Source organism: Perca flavescens, chromosome 11, assembly GCF_004354835.1.
Source record: "Perca flavescens isolate YP-PL-M2 chromosome 11, PFLA_1.0, whole genome shotgun sequence".
Lineage (NCBI taxonomy): Eukaryota > Metazoa > Chordata > Actinopteri > Perciformes > Percidae > Perca > Perca flavescens.
This window is the reverse complement of record NC_041341.1, coordinates 12,376,239-12,402,835: the sequence shown is the minus strand read 5'-3', so window position 1 is coordinate 12,402,835 and position 26,597 is coordinate 12,376,239. Positions and strand designations below refer to the sequence as shown.

General features: G+C 40.6%; 1 protein-coding gene across 2 annotated transcripts in view; it reads right to left on the bottom strand.

Annotated features, from left to right (window-relative positions):
• tbc1d8 (TBC1 domain family member 8) overlaps positions 1-26,597 on the bottom strand; it is a 28,163-nt gene extending 1,566 nt beyond the window's left edge. The window contains exons 1-19 of one of the 2 annotated variants that reach the window (XM_028591318.1): positions 26,247-26,597; positions 21,345-21,455; positions 21,067-21,185; positions 20,481-20,709; positions 19,511-19,751; positions 17,214-17,421; positions 14,172-14,369; positions 10,687-10,836; positions 9,717-9,867; positions 8,902-9,116; positions 7,420-7,537; positions 6,032-6,317; positions 5,348-5,489; positions 4,645-4,743; positions 4,445-4,513; positions 4,013-4,283; positions 1,433-1,498; positions 1,217-1,303; positions 988-1,097 (exon numbers count right to left, since the gene is read on the bottom strand). In XM_028591318.1, coding sequence (XP_028447119.1) covers positions 988-1,097; positions 1,217-1,303; positions 1,433-1,498; positions 4,013-4,283; positions 4,445-4,513; positions 4,645-4,743; positions 5,348-5,489; positions 6,032-6,317; positions 7,420-7,537; positions 8,902-9,116; positions 9,717-9,867; positions 10,687-10,836; positions 14,172-14,369; positions 17,214-17,421; positions 19,511-19,751; positions 20,481-20,709; positions 21,067-21,185; positions 21,345-21,455; positions 26,247-26,373 — 2,997 coding nt within the window. In that variant the 5' untranslated portion in view covers positions 26,374-26,597. Of the gene's footprint in view, positions 1-987; positions 1,098-1,216; positions 1,304-1,432; positions 1,499-4,012; positions 4,284-4,444; positions 4,514-4,644; positions 4,744-5,347; positions 5,490-6,031; positions 6,318-7,419; positions 7,538-8,901; positions 9,117-9,716; positions 9,868-10,686; positions 10,837-14,171; positions 14,370-17,213; positions 17,422-19,510; positions 19,752-20,466; positions 20,710-21,066; positions 21,186-21,344; positions 21,456-26,246 lie in introns of those variants that run through there. The other variant, XM_028591319.1, reaches the window with a different exon arrangement.

Genomic DNA, 26,597 nt, shown 5'->3' with positions numbered 1-26,597 from the left:
CCAATATATCTGACGTCAAATTAACATGTCGGTCTCACGTCTGAATAAGCATCCTGGTCACTTTTAGGTAAAGTGTCTGAATTAACAGATAGATTAAGCCAGTAATATCACATATTCCCAGTCTATTCTGAAAAAGGCTTAGGCCTATCCCAGCAGGCATTGGGTGAAAGACAGGCTCTCTCCAGTCTCCAGACAGGTCACCAGTCTGTCACAGGACCAGCATACAGGGCCTAATTAGTCAGGCAATTAAGAGTTAATTTCATTTTTTAAATTGCCGATCAGCAGACAAAAATAACTTTTAATCGTATGTGATTATACTTTCAACTTTCATTTAATGCCGTGGGTTTTTGTTTTGTTTACTACCACTGGAAGGCACCAATGTCAGAGATATTCAAGTTCTGTATAGAGTGGCTTCTTCTATACACTTGTTTTACCAAAATAAGCATTTAATAATACATGGATGAGGTATTTTTAGCGCAGTATGGTTTATTGGAAAGAGAATACATGCTACCAATCGGAGAAACATGTCAGGATATGACAAAGAATATATGCATACAGACTCCAGGGGCGAAATAAAGGAAGCACCACTTAAAGATGAGATTTGGTACTTGCAGCCAGTAAGAAAGTGGTCACAAGAAACTGGCTCAATGTCAATATCCCAAACCAGAACCAGTGGTTGGAAATTGTCCGGGAAATCTTTGTTATGGAAAATCGACATACCTTTTGAGAGTCAAAGAGAATGTATTTGAAAAGAACTGGGAAAAATTATTACATGGGATGTGACACCAACTGAACCAATGCCGAATGGAATAGTGGACTGAATAGTGGATCCTCTCCAGACAGTTTGTTAGTGTTATTTCTATTGTTATTTTAATTTGTTCCTTATTTGCTGTATTGTTTTGTCTATATGCATGTGAAAATTCAATACAAATGTAAGTTACAAAAAAAGATGAGATTTGACTGTGTAGTACAACACTAGTGCAGTACCTGGTTCATGAGTGGCAGAGGCTTCTCCACATCTTTCTCCCTCTCTTTGACCAGATCCTGCAGCATCTGCTTCAGCTGCTCCTGGTAATCTGTCACTTCACCTTCAACATCTGGAACAACAGTCAGATTCACTTCAACCAGACACACTATCAGCCTTTAACACATGATACGTTGCTGGTGTTTTGTCTATTTTTCTTGAGCTTATAAGTCACAGTGTGTTTGGACCGACCAGAGGGCAGATTAACATGGAGGGGTCTGTTTGTGGACAGCAGGGGGCTCTTCGTCAAAGAGGGGTCATCCTCACTTTCTGTCAGAGCTACACACACACACACACACGCACGCACACACACACACACACACACACACACACAAACTAATCAGTTAATAACAGCCCTGACTGGAGCTTGCAACTCATGACTTTCATCGTGTTAACAAAATGAATAACCTGGTGGGATGTGCAGACGGTACAGCAGCCTTATTTTCTCATTCAGCTCTTCACAGTACAAAGTGTCTGAGTGGGAGAGAGAGAGAGAGAGAGAGAGAGAGAGAGAGAATAAAGGGTTAAAACTAATCAGATGTGCAACAGCCTGAAGTTCTTTAGAGCGTTTTAATGCAGACAAATGTCTGTTCTGTTCTCTCTGCTCTCTCAAGAGCGCCCAGATTTAGTTGTAATTAAACTTTTTAGTGGTCACTACTTATTCTTTCATGTTTTGTTAAAAACCATATTCATTACTAAATCACATTAGTGGTTTGTAATAATCAGTGTAAGTATGCAGTGCACATTTCATATCATAGGTCCTTTATACTAATTTGTCTCTGATCATATTAAGCAAAGATAACTAAGGATGTTACAGTTTTTCACGATCGCTATGACACTTTTTTCAATACTTTTAACAACTTTCCTAAACTCTTAAAGCACCAACACACCTACAACACACGATTGGCAAAACAGTTAATTTCAAAATCACACTTTGTAAAGTAAACTCCAACACTGATTTTCAAAATACAATAATTCACTTACACAATACACTATGTCTACGAAAACAATGCAATCATGTCTCAAAATCTAATAATTCTTCCAAAACACTAACACATGTTCTCTCCCAACAGGAATATTTAGTCAATCACTGCACAATGACATAAAAACACTAACATCAGATGGAATTACAGAAACTGCATCATTTTAAATGTGTCAGTCAGGTCTGCCCTTATACAACAGACAATAGTATATTGTATTGATCATAGATTGTGTTTTGGACTGCAGTTTCTCTTGAAGTCTCTCTGCATTTTTGTTTTGTTGGGTTTAGTAAATGCATGCATATTTTCTTTTACTGTAAAGATAATTTTTTGGGCTTTTCCACCTTTATTTGACAGGACAGCTAGTTGAGAAAGGGGAGAGAGAGAGAGGGGGGAGGGGGGGAAGACATGCAGGAAATCGTCACAAGCCAGATTTGAACCCTGGACCTCTGCGTCGAGGCATAAACCTCCAAGTATATGTGCGCCTGCTCTACCCACTGATCCAACCCGGCCACCATTTTGTTTCTTTTGCTGCAGAGATTCAATACAAAAAATTAATGACCCATGTCAGAGTAGCTTTATAGAATGTACGGTTTATGAAAAAAAGGAGATAGAGACAGAATTGTCCTGGTACTCCTCTTCCTCGTGAAGGCATTTTTCTTATTTTCTGTGTTCATCTACAGTATATTGTTCAAATAGGTCCTTTTTTACTCTACTACCATATGATCATGCGATTGAAAGAACCTCAACACCTGAGTGTGTTTCCTAGAAGGGAATCAGCTGGGATTGATCTACGTATTTGCATAACTTCAATCAGCTGTTTCCAATAAATGCATGTATAAAATGCAGGGGATATATTTGTGTATCAATTTACAATTTGAACAGCTGTTCACTTTGACTTTGACTTCAAGTTAGGTTTAGAACATGATGTTATCTGTTCTGACATACAGTGTGAAAGCATTTGGAAATTTGGCAGTAAAGATCCATTGTTTTGGTTTTGGTGGAGCTTGTGTGTAAAAGAAATTTAAGCACTTTAAATTTGTGTTAACTGTATGCATTTTGTGTCAAAGCAACAAGAAATGTGTTAATTGTATAGCCTACACAGACGGATGTTGTGCTAACTGTGTTAAGAGTTTAGGAAAGTTGTTAAAAGTATTGAAAAAAGTATCATAGCGATCGTGAAAAACTGTAAGTTTCTGTATGGGAGGGGCAGGGTCATTTGAACTGTTCTGTGCTGAAGCGATGCTAAGGCTCATGGGGAAAAAAATATATGTTCTGAACGGTTTCTGTCCTAGTTAAAGTGTGTTTTAATAATGTTGTGTTAATGTTTTGGGTGTGCATTGATGTTATCTGGGTTTTAGTTTTGTATGGTTGATTCAGTTGAATATTGATCAATATCAAGTGTTTCAAGTGTTAAGTTTCACATTGTGTAAAAACGTAGGCGGTTTAAGGCAGCGGGTTTCCACGCAAATTTCTAGTAAAGTCAACTAATTCGGGATAACAGTGTATGGTGACTGGATTTATGCTGCACATCATATGGACATTATAACTGAATTCAGCCAGTGAATGTTTTATTTTTCCTTTTACATTTCTTATGATATAGTACATGTGTATTATTTATTATTATTACTCACTAGTTGTATTTAGTAAAGCAAAAGGTATCCTTGTCATTCTAGAAAAATCACCTTAAGTGTATTCTTCTTTCAACTTATGGATGAATGTCTCTTTCTTTTAAAAGAACCAGAATTGGTCTGTCTCCATTCAAACTATTTTTTGAGAACATTCTTGCATTTCTTTCCCACAAATCAAATCTCATAATGTACTGTGTGTGCCTTTTGTTGTTGCCTAGAAATGTGGTTAGATTTAGGTGGTGACGGCAAAGTCACAGGTTTCTTTTACCGCATTAGTTTTAGGGAGCCAGAATGGAGCTGTAGTGCAGTGACGGAGGGATCATGTGTGTCTCAATCTGCCTTGATTCTTCCTCTCCTCCTTCACTCCATTTACCTACCCAGCCAGCCAGCAAACTCTCTAAACGTGACCAGGTTGTCGCAGTCTTGGTCCAGCAGGGTGAAGGTGCGGTTGGCCAACGTATCAGAGTGCTGGTTTGAGCCGCCGGGCCGCGGCGCCAGCAGCCCGTACAGGCTCTTGAACTGGGGCCGATCTAGCCGGTACTGCCGCTCCATATAGGAGCGACTGGAGTCAGCATAACGCCACGCTGCCGCCTCCGCCGCTGCTGCGGAGCTGCTGTCACCCCAGTACAGACTGATGAAGTGCTCCGTCTGGATGGGCGAGGAGGAGGAGGAGGAGGAGGAGGAGATAAGAAAAATTATGAAATACTTTGTTTACCCTATAAACCTCAAATTCTCTCAAGACACAAGACACAACTGAAAATGTTGTTGATAAAGGAAATTGGTTAATTGGAGGAGGGATAAGATTATACCTTGAAGAGGTCGTAGACATCAGCCAAGTTCTCTGGAGGGATAGAAACATCTGGAGTCACTATTCTCAACTGCACAGACACACACAGGGGGAAGAGAGGGAGGTCTGAGACGATGCCGAACTCTAATGTTAGCCTTCATTTCTGTTTTTAAAAGTCACGACTACATGACAGTAGGACATTGGGATTCTCTGTCTGCTTACAGCGTTTTCTTTGGTGGTGTCTTCGTGAGCCTGCAGCACTTGGATTCTGTGTCGACAGCGAAGCCTCTCAATCTGCCTCACTGTCAGGTCTCCGAATTTCTGACACGAGGAATCACAAACAGCGGAAGTTCAGTGCAACAGCAAACATGTCCTCCTCCACAAATGATTAAGACTGTATGTGGATAAAGGGTCAGTTCACCCAAATTTACCCAAATTAACCTCACTTATCATACTACATAGATTAGATTAGATAGACTTTTATTGATTCCAAATTTGGAAATTTCAGTGCAACAGCAGCAAAATATCAGACACAGCACACATACAGAATATACAATAAATAATAAATAGGATAGAATACAAGAACAAATATTCAAAAAATAAAGATAAAAAAATAAAAAGGAAAAGAATGTACAAACTTGTATATACGTTGGGAATAAAAGTGTACAAATACTTAAATAGTATTTATAAAGATGTTAGTAAAACCTATGTTTGTACAACTTGCACTTAGTGCAGTTGTGATGTATAGGAGTCTTATCTAACACTCAGTCATGAAGTGTTAAAAAGTTGTATTGCCTGTGGTAGGAATGATTTCTTGTAGCGGACAGTGCAAACTACCTAAATGTGACTACAGAACTACATAAAATGTGCAAAAGCAATGAATGAATGGCCAATATCACCATTAATCATCGTATGTGCTTCTCACCTCGTAGGACTCGCTGATGAGGTCAGTGATGTTTGTGGGTCCCACAGCGGGAATATCAGCGTCGCTGCTGCTGGTCTCCTCTGCAGCCGGCGGCGAGGACGGAGGACAGGACGACTCTTCACTTCCAACCTGGTCCAGAAAACTACGAAGCACAGAGCAGAGGGTTCCCAATCACTCCATTCAAAATGAAGGTTTGATATGTGAAGCCAGGTTCTAAATGTGCAACAGGCTCTTCTCTGATTGGCAGTGCCTCGTTACCATAAATTAGAGTGATTTAGAAACACAATTAGAGAAGTGTTCTGCTCTGTTACCAGGAAATGCATCAATAAACAGTCCCAGAGATCAACAGCATAGCTTACTTACTTACTTACTTACTATGTGTTGGACTGAAATCGCCCATACATGATGCCAACATTTACGGACAAGCAAAGACAGTGTGCGGGAGTTGTTCTCATTGTTTTCAAACATTTATGGACAAAAATAATTGATTGCAAAATCACTGTTACAGCCATTTCTACATATTTTATACATGTACATAAAAGGAACGATTTACCGGTAACCACACCGGTGTTTATGCCATAGACTGCAAATTTTTTGCTAGCTGTGTAATTAGTTTGAAAAGGTATTTTAAAAATGCCGTTCATTTTGAGTAAAATTTAGGCATCAAATACTGTGTGTATTTACCTCGTGAGAATCATGAGTGCCTGTCCATCGTCTGTGCTGGCCGAGAGCTGTGCAGCGTTGGCCTCCAGTGCTGCCAAACCCAACTGGAAGATGGCTTTGATTCCGTGGAAGAAGAAACAGTCGACCACGCAGACGGCGCTGTGGAAGGGCAGGACGCTGAGGAAGAGGGTGAGGAACCAAGAGAGGGAGACGGAGGAGAGGGTGGAGAGGTCTGGAACATGTTCAGCCAGCTCTGGCAAACGCTCCCTGATCAGCTCCTCAAACACTGACTGGTCCACCTGAGCTCCTGCAGGGGGAAATAATGCAGGGTGTGGGGGTGGAGGGGTTACCGGGTGGCCTCATGCACAGAAATGTCACAATGAAAAACTCGGACAGTGCTGATACAATATCTGAGTTACCAAAATTATATGTTTTTTTCAATGTTTTTCTGACAGTTCTGATATGTTACATTTTACCTAAACAAAAAGCAGCCGTACAAAGGTTTTGTTTAAAATTATTACAGTCTCAAATTGCCCAAAGTATGATTAAAATCAAGAACTACCTGATTAAAGAATAATTTTCTGCGTTGATAGTTGAGTGTATGTTTATGTACTTTTCAAGTAATTTTGGACTGGGGCTGTTTTATATCATTTTAACCACTAGATAGCGCCAAAAGATGGACATTCAGTCTGAGTGTTGTATATACAGTACATATACAGTATACTGTAATGAGATTAAAAACTACTGTTTAAAGACAGAGTTTATGCAACATTTTTTTTTGTATCAACAAATACCAAATGAAGGACAAAGCCTTGTATTATTATTAAATTATTTTATCCTACTAAGAAGTATTGACTGTGTGTTATATGCTGTGCTAAAAAAAACTACACCGTCATCCCCAAACTATTAAAAACACGCATTTAGACATACAGTGATACACATATTCTTTCATTACAAATGTGGTTGCACAGACAAAGGATAAATTCTTTGTTGTTTTTGTCTCTTCTAGGAGAAGGAAATTGTTAATAAAAAAAAATAAAAGGTAAAATAACTCAAATCTATGCTCCATGTATAAATTCCCAGAACACAATCACTGCCGTTTTTTCAAGCATACACAAACATCTGGATATTGAAAGGAACAGGAAATTGTTTCAAAAGCACCTTGCATGTCATAAATAATCAGCTTCACAAACGCAGGAAATGAGCCCTTATTTCAGAGGCCAAACATAAAACCTTTTGGGTTGTTTGGTGTCTGAGAAGCAGCAGATTAGATGAAACAAAATAAACAACACAACATACTGTGGTTATGTGACTTCAAACAAGGAGCAGCTACTCTAAGTGGCTGAAGTGCATATGAGTAAATAAAGTTTAAAAATGCTTCACTGCTTTTTTGACCCCTGATCTCTTACCTATGACCCTGCGGTTGAAGTAGTCAGGCAGCATTCTCTCACAAACTGCCACAAGCAGCCAGAAAGCTTCTTCTTCTTTAGCGTAGAGCAGCAGCACAGACGCCAGAATGTTCATAGACTGGACAGAAGCAGATGAGGAAGAAGGAAGATGCAAGAAACACACACAATGATCAGACGCCATTTAACGACAGTTTAAGGCAGTTGGACTGATCAGTCTCCCCAAGTTGGTCAAAAAAGTGCCTCGGAACACACCATAACAGCAGGCGGCGCTAATCTGTATTGTTGCCCAAAAATGAAAACCGGCAGCTGATTGGACGAACGCGTCATGTGGGTCTTGTTTCTCCGGAAATTCAAAGCCAGACTGTCATGGCGGCTTGTTAAGAATATGATCTCATATTGTACTAAAATAGTTCACTGAAACATGTTTCTGAAAACATTTTAAGCGAGAAATAGGCCGTGCAGTTGCTGAATCTGTCTTCATTTCAGATCGACAAAGGTCAGTTTAAAAGATTTTCGTCAGATTTTGAGAGACTCTAGTCACGTTCATTCCGCTCCGCGTTTCCGGGTTAGCACTCTACCAATCAGATGGGTCATTTGAGTCCGATTATACATGTCAAATCGGCCAAAATGAAGGCTGACGGCCCCTCGGACGGACGACACACCGAACAGACTCGAGTCACTGACCTCGCCAGACTGTCCAACGGCCGATTATCGGCCTGGTGTGTCAGCGCCTTAAGAAACCCCCACAGTCATGTTGCAGTCACATCACCATTGGCGATTTTAGACCCTTTTTAGGGGGGCTCAAAAATCATCATCAATCAATTTTAGTGCCTCGAGTTAGAGTTGCGAACTTGTCTGTTAGCGACAGAGGGCAAAAAAATTACAGGTTCAAAGAAACAGGTTTAATATGCTGTGTGTCTGTCGCCGATGCTATGCACCTGTAACCCAATCAAGGAAAGTTTTATTTTTTATTTATTTATTGTTTACACTTTTGCAAGGCACTGTATCCGTGTCACATTCTCATTAGGGGCTGAGCCCCCCTAAAGGTCTGATCCTAGAATTGCCCCTGCCCATCACGATCTCTGCACTGACAAATGGGAATGCATTTTGTTTATTTTATTAATTTAGTTTTGTTTCATATCTTCTGCACGTAATGTGTGTGTTAATATGTAATATTTACTGTATATAACATACAGAAATTAATAACAATACATTTAATTAAAAGACTGATAAGATTCTGAGAGACCTAAGAACAAAATATAAATAAAAAGGGTAGGTAAATAAGCAAATGCTTTAACCTACACCTTTTCAGTCAGTATTGATTATAAACGAGTGAAGATGACACTGTATGAATTAAGGTGACACTTTTCTTTTTTTTTTTTTACTATTAATGTTATGTATGTGATGTTGTGCATCTATGTGATCAAAATAAACTACTCTAAACTAAACGTCACCACACCGCTCAGATCATCGGGTCCCTACCTGACAGTATCCGATCTTGGGGTTGCGGTGAGCGTAGGCGGTGAGGACGCGTCTCAGTGCAGCGATGCCGGTGGGGTTTTGAAAGGCGGGATGGTCCGGCAGAGAGCGGTGAAGGTCCCGCTCAATCTCCTCTGTGGCCAGGCTGCTCAGGCCCATGGACTTCTGCACCATGCTGGTGTAATAGCCCTGGTGGGACTCTAGCTCCGAGGACGCGTCTGCACAAACCAGAAGTAGAGATGCTGTAAATAAGCATAAAATGACACCTTCCAAACAGCCCCTGCTTTGTCAGGCATTCTCAAGCCTCTTCAAGTTGATTTTAATACTGTTTAATAGTATTTTTTTGTATCGTAAATTTGACACTTTAATCTCAGTAATTCTTTTCTCTGAACATTACCCCCCTCCCGTGGCTCTGTACAATCTTTTTATACAATGGCCCTAATACACCGCTATAGTTCCACAGCAGTTGTTCTTCATCAGTTTCAGTTTGTGTTCCAGAAAGCTGTTCCTCCTCAGCGAAACTGAGCTGAGGAACTGAGAGCAGACGAAAATAAAAGCTGGCAGTTTGGTTCTGACGGAGAAGGTGTTGTTTAAGACGACACCTTCTCAGTACGGTATGTGGAGGTGCAGCAGAGTCCAGTTCATAGCCCAGGTGCACACGTTTTGTGTCTGTTGACTCTCGATCCACACTGAAGCCAGCTTTCAGTGGATAGGTCAAATTACTGCTCTGCACTAAAATGTTGAAAAACTGGTTCTCATACATATGGAAGCCATTTCATTTTAGCTACTATCTTAGTTTTTCTTGTACTCTCTCTTACCAGAAAGTGTCATCCACAGCTCCCCTCGCAGCGACTCTGGTATCCCCATGGCAACAAGTCTTTGGATCTTGTCTGTGCGGAACATGTGGACGCCGCGACCGAACTCCAAGAAATGATCCTCCCACAGCCGTTCCTTAACCTGCTCCTTGCTCTGACACAAACACACAGATCCAGAGATAAAAAATGTTGACTTGCTCAGTGTGCAGAGGCCCTATATCAGGGGTGGCGAACCTGTGGCTCTTGAGCCGTATGCGGCTCTTTGCCGGCTCCTTTGAGGCTCTTACTGTGTGGCTGGGGGCTGTGTTATTGGTGGATTATTTTTTTTTTTTTACTTTTTGAAACATTTCAGATAAGTAAAAAAAAAAAAGCATTTCAATGCATCTGCTAATACATTTGCCAATTATTTTAAAATAAAAAATAATGCAGCAGAGTTTTTTTATGAACAGATTCTGCAACCTGAGGAAAAAAAGCGGCCACAGATCACCTTCCTCATTAACCCTTTCACTGCTGACAAATGAGTGAAAGAGTGGCCACAACCGAGTACAACCAGACCTAAAAAGGATTGTGGATACAAAGACTGTCAGGTTTCCCACTGAGTCAATCTAAGTAAGAAAAAAAAACCTATGAAAACTGCTATGTATTATGACTGTCATTAGATCTGGAAGTCACTGTTGCTGTTGTAATGTGGATGTGCATGTGTGGCTTTTTGCTATGGTGCGTGTTTTTTTGTGGCTCTTTATGCTGAACTGGTTGGCCACCCCTGCCCTATATGCTAGTGGTGGCAGCAGCATTTTCTCTTTTATCATTAAAAAAACAACAAATAAACCACCTGCATGTCTAGGTAAGTGGAGTTAGTAAGAAATTGTGTTATTTGGGTGAACCGATTTGGGTGAATTTTTGCTCTTAAATCAGTTAATTGGTCGTTGAAAATGTGAGTTTGACTGGAGCTGAAATGTCAGACTCCACTTGCCTTGTCGTCGTTGGTTCCTGGTTGGTTTTGGTGGAAGGCTGTCATCAGAGCCTCGCTGTTGACGGTGTTACGTAGAACCTGCTCCTCTATCTCTTCTTCATCAGAGTGCCCGGTGTCATAGTAGAAGGTGTAGTATGGTGTCGGGGCGCTCTGAGGAAAATATGAGGAGAATAACATCATTGGTTTCTTGCAGACATTTTCCTACATGTCAAAACTGAGCAGTGGGGTGGCACGGTTCCAGAACAATCCATCGTGAATGTTCTGAGTGAAATTAACATTAAATAGACGGAAAAATTGGAAGCGGGACTTTTGTTGCATGTCTCTCTCTCTCTCTCTCTCTCTCTCTCTCTCTCTCTCTCTCTCATATGTTAGGTGATCTAAGATGGCAATTTAATAATTCCGTTCTCCAGAACACACGTTTTGATACAGAATTTAGAACCAAACTGGCTGAATTAATATCAATTAATACCGACTCAGTTTCTGACCCTGCATTATACATGACAGGCAACTAAAGGATTTATTCTAGATTTTACATCCTCCTTCGCGGTCAATTTGAAGAGGAAAAGAGAGGCAAGGATAGCGGAGTTGGAAGAACACTGTAAATCATTAGAGCAATCTCTTAAGACTTGTTTTTCTAAATCTACACAAACTCTTCTAGTCACAAGTCGAACAGAGCTGAATGACTTGCTAAAAAGGAGAGCTGAGTTCAATAATGGCAAAATTACTATTTTAATGGCTGTAAACCAAGCCAATTGCTTGCTCTAATTCACAAAGTGAATCCAGAGCTACTATCAACAGCATCCGCACAGACCGAGGTATCTCAACAAATCCTAAGGATATCAGCGCCACTTTTCAATCCTTCTACTCAAAGTTGTATGAGTTCTCCTGCAACCCAGATCTAACACAGTGCCAGAAGTTCCTAAAATAACTAAACCTGCCTCTCCTTGACCCAGAGGAGGCAGAAGAACTGGGTCAACCTATAATGTTAGAGGAACTTAAATCAGCATTAAAAACAGTTAAAAAAGGGAAAACACCAGGGTTGGATGGAATTCCATCAGAATTTCTTTTACAGTATTTTGACATATTAAGACCTACAAGCTTTAACTTTAGCCAAAGAGAAGGGTACTTTCCACCAACAAATCAACACTGCGCTGTTATGCCAAAGAAGGGCAAAGATCCTACGGATTGCTCAAATTTCAGGCCCATCAGCCTCATCGGGACTGATATTAGCTCTATTCCAAAGTCCTGGCTCGCTTAGAGCACTTTATTGAGAAGCTAGTCCACCCCGACCACTCAGGTTTTATACCCAAGCGTCATGCTGCAGACAATGTACACAGATTATTTAATGTAATAGAAGAAGCCAAAAACCTTCCAACAACGGCAGCAGTTTTATCAGTGGACATAGAAAAGACTTTCAACCGCCTAGAGTGGAATTACTTGTGGCAAGTAATGGAGAGGCTTGGTTTGGGGGCCAAATTCATTGACATGGTGCGTACTTTATATGCGAATCCCACGGCCATAGTCTCAACCAATGGATTGCACTCTCAGCAATTTCCCATTAAGCGGGGCTCGGGACAGGGATGTCCGCTCTCCCCCATGCTATTTGCAATCTCTCTTGAACCGTTAGCCCAAGCCATAAGGCAAAATAAAATCTGTAATGTCCAGATTAAATCCAGTAGCAGCTCAATATCATTATTTGCAGACAATATTTTGTTGTACATTGCTGATCTTGAAGACTCTATTCCAAAAATTCTTAAGATCTTCAATGAATTTGGCTCAATCTCTGGCAATGGACTTGAATAAATCTAATCTTCTTTTATTGAACAACAGGCATGTGGCATCAGCCATTAGTGTTACAATACCAACTCAAAGCAAATTACATATTTGGGCATCACCATACACGCATCCCTACAGCGAATCCAGGACAACTATGAAACTATATTAAGTAGTATTCAAAGGGATCTGGCCAATTGGTCTGCGCTGCCGGCATCACTACACTCCAGAATTGCTGTTGTTAAAATGAACATAGTTCCTCGTGTGAATTTCTTAAGTACAATGATCCCCTTACCCCCAGCGATAACTTTCTGGAAGAAACTTGATACCTTAATTTGGCAATATATTTGGAATAATAAACAACCTAGGCTAAAATACTCTACCCTGCAAGGTACCTCAAATACAAGAGGCTTGGCCCTCCCCAAATGTAAAGTGTACCATAGAGCCTTTTAGCTATTGGCCCTCAGAGTGTGGATAGACCCCTCATCCACAGTCCCATGGAGAGAAATGGAGCAAAACCTCACTGGAAGTCTAAGACTGCAAGACCTTGCCTTTGCAGGTGTGTGTCCAAAAATGTGTATGCTAGCCTACGGCCCTATTATTACCAACACATTGGCCAACTTTAAACAGGTGGAGGAGCAACTATGCTACACCAACAAGTGGCATTTGATCACCACAATTCGGCACAATACACACTTAATGTCTAGTAACAAACCCTTTACTTGTAAGCAGTGGAGTGACAGAGGCATTTATACTATGAACCAGCTATTCAATGAGAAAGGTATGTTGAGTTTTGAAGATTTAAGGGCTAGTTTTGAGGTCCCCAGGACATCCTTCTTCTTGTATCTGTGCTTAAGGTCAGCCCTAAAATGTTATGGAGTGTCTTGAGGCGCACCCAGTCATTAAATGGTTTGTTGATTTTCCTGTGACAGGATTAGCATCCAAGATGTATGCTAAACTGATGCTTGTATCCATAGGAGACCTCCCAATAGCAAGGATATGGGAGCGAGAGCTGAGCCCTGAGGGGAACGCAATTAATTGGGAGACAGTTTGGGACAACATTTTCCATTGTTCCAAGAACCCAAATCACCAGCAGATCCACTTCAACATATGTCATAGGACATATTGGACTCCTCAGAAGAGATACGTCTCTAAAGTCATTCCCACTCCCTACTGCACGTTCTGTCAACCTGAACAAACTGGAACCTTCTTGCATATGGACTGGGAGTGTGAACAGGTGCATGAGTTCTGGAATAAAACAACATCAATAATATCTGATGTGATACAATGTTGAATTCCTACTGACCCAATTGTTTTGTTGCTTAATGACGACTCTAAATTACACCTGCTTGGGAGACAGAAGAAAATTTGGCTAACTGTATAAAACAGTGGTTGGCGTATTTTCTAGACATAGTTATGCTTCAGCAAGGATTAACAAAGCCAAATATCAGACCTAATGACCTCAGCGTCACAAGAATTAGAGGAGAGTGACTAGGCAAGGTGTGACTTCTGTTTGTTTATTTGTTTTGTTTTCCTCAAGACCGCAGCGGGTGGGGGGTGGGAGAGGGTTTTTGTTTTTGTTCAATTTGTGTTTCTGTTTTGTATGTTAAAAAAAGAAAAAAACAATGAAAAATTGATCATTAAAAAAAAAAAGAAAATAGATGTATTATTACATAAATTAAATAAAAACAGTGCTCTAAATTTACACATACCATACTCCTCCTGCCGTCTTTCTTGCTGCGGAACATGGACTGTTTCCACTGCAGAGATCGGAGTCTGGTGTTCAGGTTCTCGACCAGCTCGTCTCTGTCCGGCAGCTCGATCAGCTGGAAGGCCTTCTTAGTCCGAACACTCACTATGATGGGGTTAGGGAGCAGGCTGGTGCTCTCCACTTTTTCTATGGACAACACCTGATGAGACAAATGCAGGAAACCAGACATCAGAACACAATCAATGATTCCTTACATGAAATTAGAATAGGGAGGTAGGCTGGTTTCTACTGCTTGTGTTGGACTCGGTAAAGGGGAGGCAGCTGAAAACAATAAAGGGAGTATCACGAATTAAAGTACTAAAGTGTTGCCCTCAACTTTGTGGTAAGTTATATAGCAAAATTTAAAGTCCACAATCAATCATCAGAATATAAATAAACTTGATTTTGCTTCTCAGTTCATCAACAGAAATAATCTGGATTATTATTTTAGAAATAAACGTGCAAAATGTCATCATGCTTTCATACAAAATGTTATTTAAACTACAGATAAGTGGACCAGAGAGGCAGATACATTCTTACTGTAGCTCAAACAAACAACTATCACTTACACAAGCTTTAAGATGAGAAAAACTAAAACATTAAGTCCAGCTCTTTAGGAAATGTGCAGCAATATATGGTTTAAAGACAATCAGAGGAGCAGAAGGGGAACTTTATCAGCAGTTACAGATTAAGTGGGTGGAAGTGATTACACTTTTCTAAGACAATGCTTCAACAGAAAACAGAGGAAATAGAGGATTAAACCCAGTGGAGGAAAGACGATATGCATGATTCCTCACATTGTTCATGAACAGACTGGGCATCTGGCTGCTAAGCTCTGCTTTTCCCAACTAAACCAAACTCAAATAGGCCAAGAGCTTCAAATATACAGTTTAATTTTTCACATGCAAATACATCTGTTAAAATCTAGAACCTAGTTTATTGAATACCCAAATGAAATAATTTATTTAGCTCTGCCTTTCTCTCATTATTTACTCTGACAGTATTAAACATTTGGAGGAGAAGTGGCACTAAATCCGGCACTTTAACAATATGTATCACTTTAACATGGTGATCAATTCATTTAACAAAAGGTACGTCTTTAATGCAGAATGATAAGGGTAATGTTTTCATGTGATAGAAGAGCTTAGGAGAGATTCAAATCCCATTTGTTCTTCTGAATTTCTTAAAGGCTGAAATTGTCCGTTAAAGCAAACATGCAAGCTGTCCAACATTCCCCTCCGCACTTTAATGTGTGTGAACAGCCACATGAAACCAGTCTGTGTTTTACTCTTTAACCAGCAGCAAGGCAGAGTAAACACAGACTGCTTAACAAACTCATTTAAAAAAATACATTATAGAAAACACTACAGAAATGCTCAGATAAACTCTCTTGAATAAAGTCACTCCAGACAAAGAGACAGAAAACTCAGGAGCTCTGGTAAAGAAAATACTGTCTTGTACTGCCCGAGGAGATGGTGTTGTATCTCTTATCAGTTTTCAGCATCCCAAACTCTATATTGCACACTTGTCTAATGGTGATCAGAAAATATCCCTTCATATTTAAAAGGTTTTTCACGCTCAGGTGGTCATTACTCTCTACGAATTAGGTCACGTGAACTGAACCAACGGGCTTTTGTTTCTCACTTCCTGTAAGCATTTACAGTAAGTTACACACATTATGACAAAGAAATAAGATTATATGGCAGTAATTACAGTTATCTGTCACTTAGTATACAGAGGAAGCTCTTTGTTAACACGGCAGGAAGAACTTTTGTTGTCTCTGTCTGGGGGCCGCCTGTTGATTAGATTAAAGGCGCTGACATACCAACCCGATGATCAGACATCAGACAGTCTGGCGAGGTCGGTGACTCGAGTTTGGTGTGTTCCGTGCCGTCGTCAGTCGGAGGAGCCATCGACTTTAATTTGGGCCGATTTGACTTGTTTAATTGGCCAGTGGGCAGTCGGACTCAATGACCACTTAGATTGGTGGAGTGCTAGCCCTTGACTAGCGAATCAGTGCACTTATGTTAAAACACTTAGCGGAAACAAAAAATATTTCAAATTGACCTTTGTTGATAAAAAAAAAACAGACAAATTCAGCAACTGTATGGCCGATTTCTCGCTTAAAATGTTTTCAGAAACACGTTTGGGTGAACTATTTTTGTCGGCTTTGAAATCCGGGAGAAACCAGACCCACGTGACGCGTTCGTCATTTCCGGTTTTAATTTTTTGGGCGGCAATACAGATTAACGCCGCCTGCTGTTATGGAGACGTATTATGTCTCACGCATGCGCAGAACGTACGCTAAAGTCGGCGTAACTTTGGTGTGTTCCGAGGCACTGTTTACCGACGGGAGCCGAATGATCAGTCTGACTGCCTTTTCTGCCAATGGCCGGCCGTCGGGTTGGTGTGCCTTTAGACCAAAAGACTAACTTGAAAAGAATTTACTTCTACATCGTAGGATCTTGTTTGTGACCGGAAGTAACCTCAAAACACATGAATTTGGAAATAATGCCTTCTTTTGGGCGACGACGGACCAATGGAAAAAGTTTTCCTCCAAGGAACCGCCCACAACTTCAAGGGAATATATTTGTGAAACTGAGAAATGTTTGGGACGGTAAAATGTAGAACCACATCTTGCAGTCCGCTGCAGTATTAAATCCTGTTCTGTCATGTCATTTCGTTATTAAATCTTTTTGTTAATCTTCATTGTATAAAGCCTCTCCTTTCTTAAAATAAAGAAAAGCTAAATTTGGTACAAAATATTATTATAATCTTTAAGATTACTTGCCTTCAGTCCTTTAAAGTTTATATCTTTATAAGGTCTGAAATGACACACAGCCATAGTGTACACAGTGTCATGGACCATTGAAGCCTTATATTTACCGGTGACACATGGAAGCCTTTAGTCTCTGTGTTTTTATGGTATTTTATTCCTTTACAGACCACATTGTACTCCTAATGAACAGGTAACGTCAGTGAGGCTGTGATGCAGGTACCGTACCTCTGAGAGGGGTATAAGCAGGATGCAATTGCCTTCCTCTCGGCTGGAGAAGCACAGATAACTGTCAGTGGTGTAGAGGGTCCCGGCTGTATGGCAGCGTCCGTGTGGTGTCCATACCGAACAGGAGGCCACCTCGTGGAGTCGCTCACCACGAGGGAGCCGAAACAGAGCTAGGACGTACTCCCTTAAAGCCTGTTCCTCTAGGATTCTGGGAAGAAGATGATGAGGGGAAGAGTTAGGCGGTGACACACAGATGTAGCTTGGGAGCAAAACAAATAGAATCTGGACACAAAGCTGCAAGAAAATGTCTGCCTCTCATTCCCTTTGGCTTAAAACTACACAAATAGAACAGTGTATCAGCAGCAGGTTATAATGGCTGAGCTGTACAGGTACGTCTGTATTGATAGGATTGGACGTTACTAGTCAGCTGGGGAAGCGTGAATGAAGCTAATGCAAGCGTGACTTCAGGGCACCTCCTGAACTGAACACATGCAATCTGCAATGCTCCATTTTTGGAGATGTTGACATCTGAAACAAAATCCAGCATGGGATATTGTGGCAATGTCACAAGAAAAAGCAACAAAGAGGAGAAGTAACCTGGCCTAGTTTGTCTGTAGTTGTGCATGATGATTTACTGCAGTACAGCGCTAGGAAGTAACAGACAAGTATAGCACAGCTTGGCAGAGTTTATACTGTAGCATAGTTGTACATTCCCCTCTATAATTTTCATCTTGAATGACCAATATAATTCTCTGGTTCAGTGGACAAAATCATGTGCTTTTTGGTAAAGGGGGACAGAGTTAACCAGGCTGTATACTCTAAGTCTTTGCCTCTGCAAACACTGTTCTTCAGTCCTATGTATTAACAGCTGCACTTGGTAAACAACATCAGTGACTCATTATGTATGTTTTAGTCATTTTTTTGTGCAGTCTGTCTTTTGAACACATTTTTCTCGTCTTCTTCCACTTCAACTGTTAACTTAGTAGCTCCTTTGTCTGGCACGTAGCCTGGTAAACATACAGGCCTCAGAGCTGCAGCAAGGATACTCACATTACATTTCAGGGATGTTTGGTTAGCCTTGGCAAAAACTACAAAAACATTTTTGGGTTTTACTACTATCCTGCAAAGAAATTTGTGAGTTAGCGCTTGACTAGAAGCCAGTCTGGTTAAAGCCGTAAGGAGATTAGTTCAGTTTAAACATAGCTAGTTTTTGTTTTTCTCTACTCTGAGACCCAAATCATCTACTTTTCCTCTCTAAAGGATGCCCACCAGCACGACTAAGATCCTACATACAACAAGTGTTATTTATTTTATGAATAAGTGAATAAAAGACAGAGAAATGTTGTTTACCCCCATTCTGGACACCGTGTAGTTTATGTGTCCCTTGCATGTACTTTTCATTTCTTCTTCCTTTTTTCAGTTTCCATCTCTTCACTTATGCATGCTCAGATCAACCCTATCTACTGTAAATACACAAATACGGTACATTTGCTATTTAAAGTTACAGAAATAATTCTGTGATGTGGTCTGCCACCTACTCTTACATCTGCGCTCTTTAGCTCTGGCAGTTTACTTTTATCTCCACTTCCTGTCGTGGTATTGAGGTTTTGACATTAAAAGAAATAAGTAAACCTGTGCATCACAGTAGCATCTAGGGAGGAACACTGTGAGTAAAAGCGCCATATAATGTAGTCTGTGCACTCAAGGCAAATCAGGTTTGCTGCAAAGTGCTTTACAGAAAACATACAAGAATAAAAAACAAGACAAAGCTTAGTTTAATCCAATATTGTTTTACTTCTGTTCGTCTCTCTTTTTAAGGGAGATGCTGTCATGTCCGAATATTCATAAATCTTGGGTTATAACTCAACATATATCTAACACGGCATTATATCCATTATCTTGGGTTACTTTTAGGCCAGGCCACTCTCAAGATGACAGTATGCTTCTTCAGAACTGCTCGTCAGATTGTCGAATAGCTTTGGAAACCCCCTCCCCTCCACGCCTTTCTATTGTCAGATTAGGGGGAGCTGTGTCCAACTATTTCGGTAACTTTCCAAAATTAACGATATGACATTCACACCCACTTCACACACCATCTGTGCGGAGGTGAGAAAGCAGGCAGGGTTTGAATTTGAATTTTTTCATCCCTGACATTCTTTCATCAGCAAATTTAACTGGTATTTGTGAATTCACCTGAAACGTGAACTGGAATATGCTGAAAACAAACCTTTTATTTTTCGACTTAATGACGATGCTGTCAGTTCATGTTAGTAACAGAAACCAGAGCCAAAACTGACCTCTTAGTGATGCGTGTGGGCTGCTGCAGGACTCGGTCCAGCTCCAGGCCTTCGCTGTCCAGCAGCCGCCTGAGGGCAATGTCAGCCAGCTGACCTATGACCCCGAATGCCTCGTCCAGGTTGAGGAACATGGAGAATTCCCTCTGTCGCTGCCGTGTGTTGACCCGGATGGCCTCCGTCATCAGACCGGTGGAGACCCGCTCCAACCGTGTCACCTCCGCCCAGGGAATCACAAACTTGACTGGGGAAAAAAGAAGAGAGTAAAATATATATATAGTTTCTTAAGACTGACTTCATATCACAGTGACTACTTCACCTGTGAACCACCTTATGGTCATTATGCGTTTCCATCCTGTTGTCAAGCTAATTTAAATGAAGCTTTCTTAATAGTAGGAACTTTCCACAACTGCACTCAGTTGTGAAACTTCAGTTGCAGATTGTTAATTAAGATGCTGCAAGAAAATGTACATTTGTAGAGCGATAACCAAGAATTGACTTCTGCTTGTAAGACATTTGGGGGGATGAAGATTTAAAATAAGACCTGAAATGATGTGAAATTAAATTTAAATAAATAAATTGACATATTTGGAAAACATTATATGAGAGGTAAGTATAGATTAAAGAAAAGTAATGGGTATGAAAACATTTTTTGTCTACAAAATACCCTAACTAAACTAATTTTACCAATGCATTTGGTTACTTTTTTACTAACATAATTGATGTGTTCTCACAAACTCGCACCTCTTGTCAATTATTATTCTGAGGAATGTTCCACACATTAATGGTTTCTAATGGAAAGTAAAGAAGTGAATTACTCTGCAGGAGAGGTATGAGAAGTTTCTATGGACTTTTTGATAATTCTGACAACAGTATACTGTTAATATTAATTTAAAAAAATGATTGTGGGGAAACTGTCTTTGCTTTCAGTCTTTTGGCTTGACAATCAGAGCCCTCACTTTGGTGTACAGACCTTCCTTCCCCAGCAGGAAGGAGTAGAAGGCCATGTGGTTGATGCTAAGGTAGAGGAAGCCCTGCCGAGGCACCCGGCCCTTCCAGCAGCAGCAGGAGTAGTACGTCACCAGTTTCTCTGACGAAGGGAGGCCAAAGTGCAGCTCGAACTTCTGCAGCACCTCCCTGAACTTCTCCGGCTCCTCCTCCTGGGCGGCCTGTCGACCCCGAACCTCCTCTGCAATAAGGCCCTACGAAGGAGGAAACTTACACTCTTGACTTCAGAGCACTTTATATGGACTTGCATCACAACAGGGTTTCATCATCATTATATAATCAACAGTGAGGTGGGTGTTTTACTTTGATCCAACCAATGCCTTGAATCCTTTTTTTTTTTTTTTTTTAAACCTGCAGTGAAAGCTTTGTCAACACATCAACCAATGTGTCCCTGAGCAAGACACTTAACCCCTAGTTGCTCCAGAGACGTGCGACCTCTGATATACATAGTAATTGTAAGTCGCTTTGGATAAAAGCGTCAGCTAAATGACATGTAATAACATCTCAAAATCTAAAATCATCCTCTGACAGGATACAGGCAGGCTTCGTACCTTGACCTTTCCTTTGACAAAGCTGGCAGCATCTTCCTTGTTCTCAAACACAGACAAAGAGCGAAGCAGGTTGTGGACCAGCCAGTCCCAGTGCTTGTTCACCTCCTCTATGGCGGCTCCTGATAGAAAAAAAGATAAAAACACAAGAGGGAATTTAATAGCTGTGTCCGATCTAATGAGTTGAAGGTACAGAAAAAATACATTGAAATTTCCCCAGGCACACCAAGACTGCACACAACCAAAAACCAACATATCTGAGACGTAATGGTCCAGCTCACCGCTGGCGATGACCCAGCTGATCTGGGAGCCGGGAACCTGGAGGAGGATGCGGAAAGGTGTGACCCTGGCATTGGAGTCCAGCACCGTGTCCAGCGCCCCCACCAGGAGACCTGCAGAGACGACAAAACACAGAGAATCAGACGGGGGTTGAAATTATGGAAACATATCCCAGAGACATAGCTCAGGCGGCAGTAATGGTTATATTGGCTTTAGTGTCCAAAGTCATTGCTCAGTAGATTTTCAATAGGAAAATAGTCGCAACCATATTGATAATCCATTAACCATTAAAGTAATTTTTTATGTGAAGGTGGCAGAAAAAGCGGTTTTCAGCCTCTTAAATATGAATTCCCTGCTTTTCTCTGTTTTATATCATATTAAAATGAACATCTTTGGGTTTTGAACAAAACAAAGCATTTAAAGACATCCCCTTGACGCCACGTTGAGAAACTGGTATGGACATTTTTCACTCTTTTCTGACATTTTATAAAACCAAAAAATGAATCGATTAATCTAGAAAAACACATCTCACTACTGTCAATACAAACTGCTATTTGATGAATGTTTCAGTCCGTGTGTGTGTGTGTGTGTGTGTGTGTGTGTGTGTGTGTGTGTGTGTGTGTGTGTTCATCACGAAGACCGGAGAGGTTATAAACAGACAGATATATTTCACAGCTAGATGACAGAAATACACCAACAGGTCCAAAATGTTTTTCAACCTTTAAATTTTAAATGATGCTCTTTTATAGCCATTTTTGTAGTTATTATGATGCTTATGTGGCCACTACTGCTTCATTGTTCTTAATTACTTTCAAATGATTTCACCAACGTATTTTAATTTTGTATCTACTTATTGTTCTTTCATTCTGATATCTGCTAGCTCTTACACTTCAGTCTGTGGTCAGTTGCAGATAAAGATTAGGCTACACTAACATTATTAATTTTGTAGAATAAGATTCCAGTAGTGGCTGCATAGGATTGTTTCCGACTCGTGTGAATCAAACATTTCCAATAACAGAATTGTTGTGTCAAGTCCAAAAGTCAAACTTAATTGAAAAAGAATAGATGTAATCATTTCCAAAACGCAACATGTTTTCTTATCTAATGAAATATTCTGTTACAATCCATATTTGTTGTTTAGCCTTTCAAAAGCAACATTTTCCATTTTCACTGCGGTCAAAAAACAGTTTGCTCTCCCTTAAGAATCACACTTAGAAGTTACGTTTTGCTTCTTCACACAAAGTTTTTCACCCAGCTTTGCTTCCAACTGTTAAGGCGGCATTATCAGACCAATATCTACCCAACCTGCCACAACTGAGTACGACCCTGCATTTCAAAGTTATGACAGAACAAGATAAGGGCAAGAGCAAGAAGTCGGATCTCTATCTACATGTTCAGCATTGCCTTCTCTGGCCTGGTACACACAAAAGACCAAAAGTAAAACATGAACAGAAGAGGAAGAGGGATCAGTATTAGTTCTACTGCATACTGGGGTTGATGATTTAACTCAACAGCTTCAGGGTTGTCAGCCTATAAAAAAAAAAACAGTGAAACTGAAAGTATTGCATCAAAATGGGATTCACTGGAGGCTTTTATAATCTTGTGAGAAAACGGCTGTTTAAGAGGCTTTTCCACCTTTGGAAAGTATGCTTTTTGTTCAATTTAAAAGCATTCAATACATGGTGTGTATAAGCTTCAAACCAGAAGTAGTATAGCCTTTGTTGGTGGAACCCTAAGCAGGTGGAGATGTGTAAAGATAAAGTCTCTCTCAGCAGCTCTGGCTTTCAGCCAAATGTAAACCGTATCTTAGAGTCAAAGTCGACCTGCCTGGAGCTGCGAAGCCGGCAGCCTGGCAACACAAAACCATCCGTCTGTCACCACAAAGCCCAGAAGGGGTTGACACTGGTAAACTTTCCAGAAAGGGGAGTCAATATGAATCATCGCCTTTCTCTGCTAATGGTCACATTGTGGGGGAATACTGCTGTGGGGACATAAAGGCTACAGTCAACCTTTAGGAGGCTTGGAGAAAAGCAAAACCGAGATTTGCTCTCACATCTACAATGTCCGTTTGCTCTTGAATGCATCAAACTTAATGATCTGTATCGGTCTTTTTCTTGGGTTGCTTTATGTCAACGCATTCAATTAAGGCTAACTGATAAAAGACATGCAAAAAGTCATTTTAAGAGAAAAGTATTTGGTTAGAAATAAAAAGACAAAGACAAGGAGGTATGAAGAGACTGATCAGCTGCAGATGTTTAGATGCCCAACCCTTTTCAGAAATCCTGCTGAAAGTATGTTATCACTGTTGTTTTCACAACTTTGAGACCACATTGAATTTCAGTTTCTGCTTTTAGCTTTATAGCTAGAAACATTAAAAAAAGATTCAGATCTGAGCCATAAAACAGACAACTCCCCTCTGTGTTGTTTCCTTCGCCTGTGTGGCAGGAACGCCACAGAGAAGCTTGTTTAATTAGTTAATGTTGAATGACGATTAGACAACAGGACTTGACCTTTTTTACCCGTCTTGCTATGGGAACAATGGGAACAAACATACACAAAGTAAACCCCGGCCAGGAAGTTCCTACTATTCTCTTTTATGAGAAGAGCTCTGGCCGCGGGTTTCCCCACAGGGAAGAAGAGGCAGAATAGAGAAGACACTGTGAGCTGGTTGACTGGTTTAATGATACGAAGTGTCCCTCGTCCCCGATAAATCTACTGTACAGACGACTGACAATTTGTCAGTAAAGCCTGTTGTACAGATATAAAACACAGAGAGGAAGCAAGACAGAGGAAACAGTAAACAGGTTGTTCACAGCGGTGGGAAGCGGTCAGATGGGCTGCATCAGGTACATGGTCAGAAACGTGTATAATAATCACTAAATATTTAGGACAGAAACAGTTCTGCAGGATGACAAATTTTAATTATGGCATACTGATAGCAGCATTTTCACCACCTTCAACATTTAATACAACTAAATCCCACTGAATGAAAAAAACCTGTCAATTTTCTAACAGGAAATCACAGCGAGAGGTCAGTTAGACTGGTTTTAATTATTGCATGTCTATTACAGGATGGTTACATTTCCTATGAGAAAAATGTTACACTTTATTAGAATCAAACTAAATAAAATGGTCTGTTTTTTTTTTTTTAGATTGACTGTATATTGATTTTAACCAATATAAAACATTACAGCAAGAATAGTAAGTGACATACAGCATACAGTTATTATTACACGGCTTTGTTGAATACTCGATTCTGATTGGTCAATGGTCGGTATTTTACGCTAGGTTATTACCAGTGATATGGATGCAGCTCTGAATATAGAGTCTGGAGGAATATTTATTACCATTAAATATTTAGTAAGTAGCTGTGTAATAAGCAGGATAATGTAAAGCCAGCGGGACATTATTGCTAATTAAACCCCGGCAGTAATAATGAGCCACTCGCTCTACATTATACCTTACATAATCTTAAAAAACACTTATTTGTTACAGTCCGAACCCCCAAAATATTCAATTTAAAAAGATGTAAAAACATAGAAAAACATAGAAAGGTGGCAAATTCTCACATTTGAGAAGCGGGAACCAGAAGAAGAAAAGCTAAAGCATCATGTCAAAAGCCTGACTTCAGTTAATCTAAAAGTTGATTCAGGTTGAAGACATTCCATAAATCTTACACCCCCAAAGCTAACACAATCAGGCTAACTCAAGTCTTTTTTGATCAAAACAAATCAAAATGTAGAGAAGTCAGAGATGTAAAGCTGTGATGTGCATGGCCTCAGAGCAACACTTATCTAACACGTTGTATAAACACTGAAATGACCACCAACATAAATACAACCAAAGTGAATAGTAGTACCTATGGCCTTTTTCAAAGCAGATTTTGACTTGTAGCTAATAACATTAATAGACACAGCCTATTCAAGTGTCCCAGTAAGTCATGGCAGCATGCACAATAACTGGACCCTGAAACCAAAGCAGCTTAATAAAATGTATTAGCCTACATGTCACAATCTCACAGTAGGAAAATGTTTTCTTGTGGAAAAAGCAGTGTGCAGTTAATTAAACCAAAATAAAGTTAGTTAGTTTAGTTTGTTGGTGATATGTTGCTGGAGCATTGACCCTTTAGGATTGCTATTTTTTAAACATGCACTTTGCATGTAGGTGTTCTAGTGCTAGAAACTCATCCCACTCTACTTCTAATCTTGGTTTTAAGACCTGTATGAAACATCTTTATAGGAGGTGAGAAAGTTTGGATATGACATAAAGGATAGCTGCATATACTTTTATAGAAATGGATGTGTTTCTGTTCTGGTCACAATCAGAGGCAATGCAGAAATGGGCAGTATGAAAAATATGTTTTTTTTTGTTTTTTTAACATCAAAGCATGTAAACCTATTCTAGTAGACCCCAAGAGTACAAATATGAAGCCGAAACGGAGTATAATAGGACACCTTGAACCAAAGTTGGGCCCCATGTTGAGAGTTTGAGAAAATCAAAGCTAAGGGTCAGTGGTTAAGATCAAGTTGCCATGAAGTTATAAGGTTGGTTTGGCATCAGTCGCCATAATAACACACACACACACAGACTGTGGTAAACCATCTGGAACGGGGGATTTCCTGTGAACCCTGTGATTGGAATAATCTAGGATTTCCCTGAATTTTGGTTCAACGGACCTTAACTATTTAATCCTTCTTTCTGGGATACCCCCCTTGTGATCCTGTCTGCTGATTCTTAGTCGGGGGGTTTTCTTCTGTTTTTGCTATTTTTGTTGTTGACTTGTTATCCTGACAGCTGGCTTCTCCGGTGTTGTCACTGTTTACCTGTGGCCCTGCCTGTGGTGCTGTCTGTGTCTGTGTGGCCTCGCATTTGCTTGTTGTTTGTGTTGTGTTGTTTTTCTTTACCTGTGATCCTGCCCGTCGGCTCTCCGTGGCCTCTCCTCCTCTGCAGGAGGAAGAAGTCGTTGCTCCTCACGGTCACCCAGAGCTTCAGAGCGTTTTTCAGCAGAACTTCCTCCGGGTGTAGCCACATTTCTTCCAGCAGGGAGGGACCGGAGGAAGAACCTCCGCCGTTTGCAGCGTCGGTATACAAAGTTTTCTCCGCCTGTCCTCCGGCTCCGGAGCGCCCTGGTCGATCCTACACCGGCGGGTTTTCGGGTTTATCCATGATCATATCCTGTATCCTGCGCCGCCGACAGCTGCAGGCTTCAGACTTGCTGCTCCCTCACGCCCGAGTTGCAGCAGCTGTACTGTACA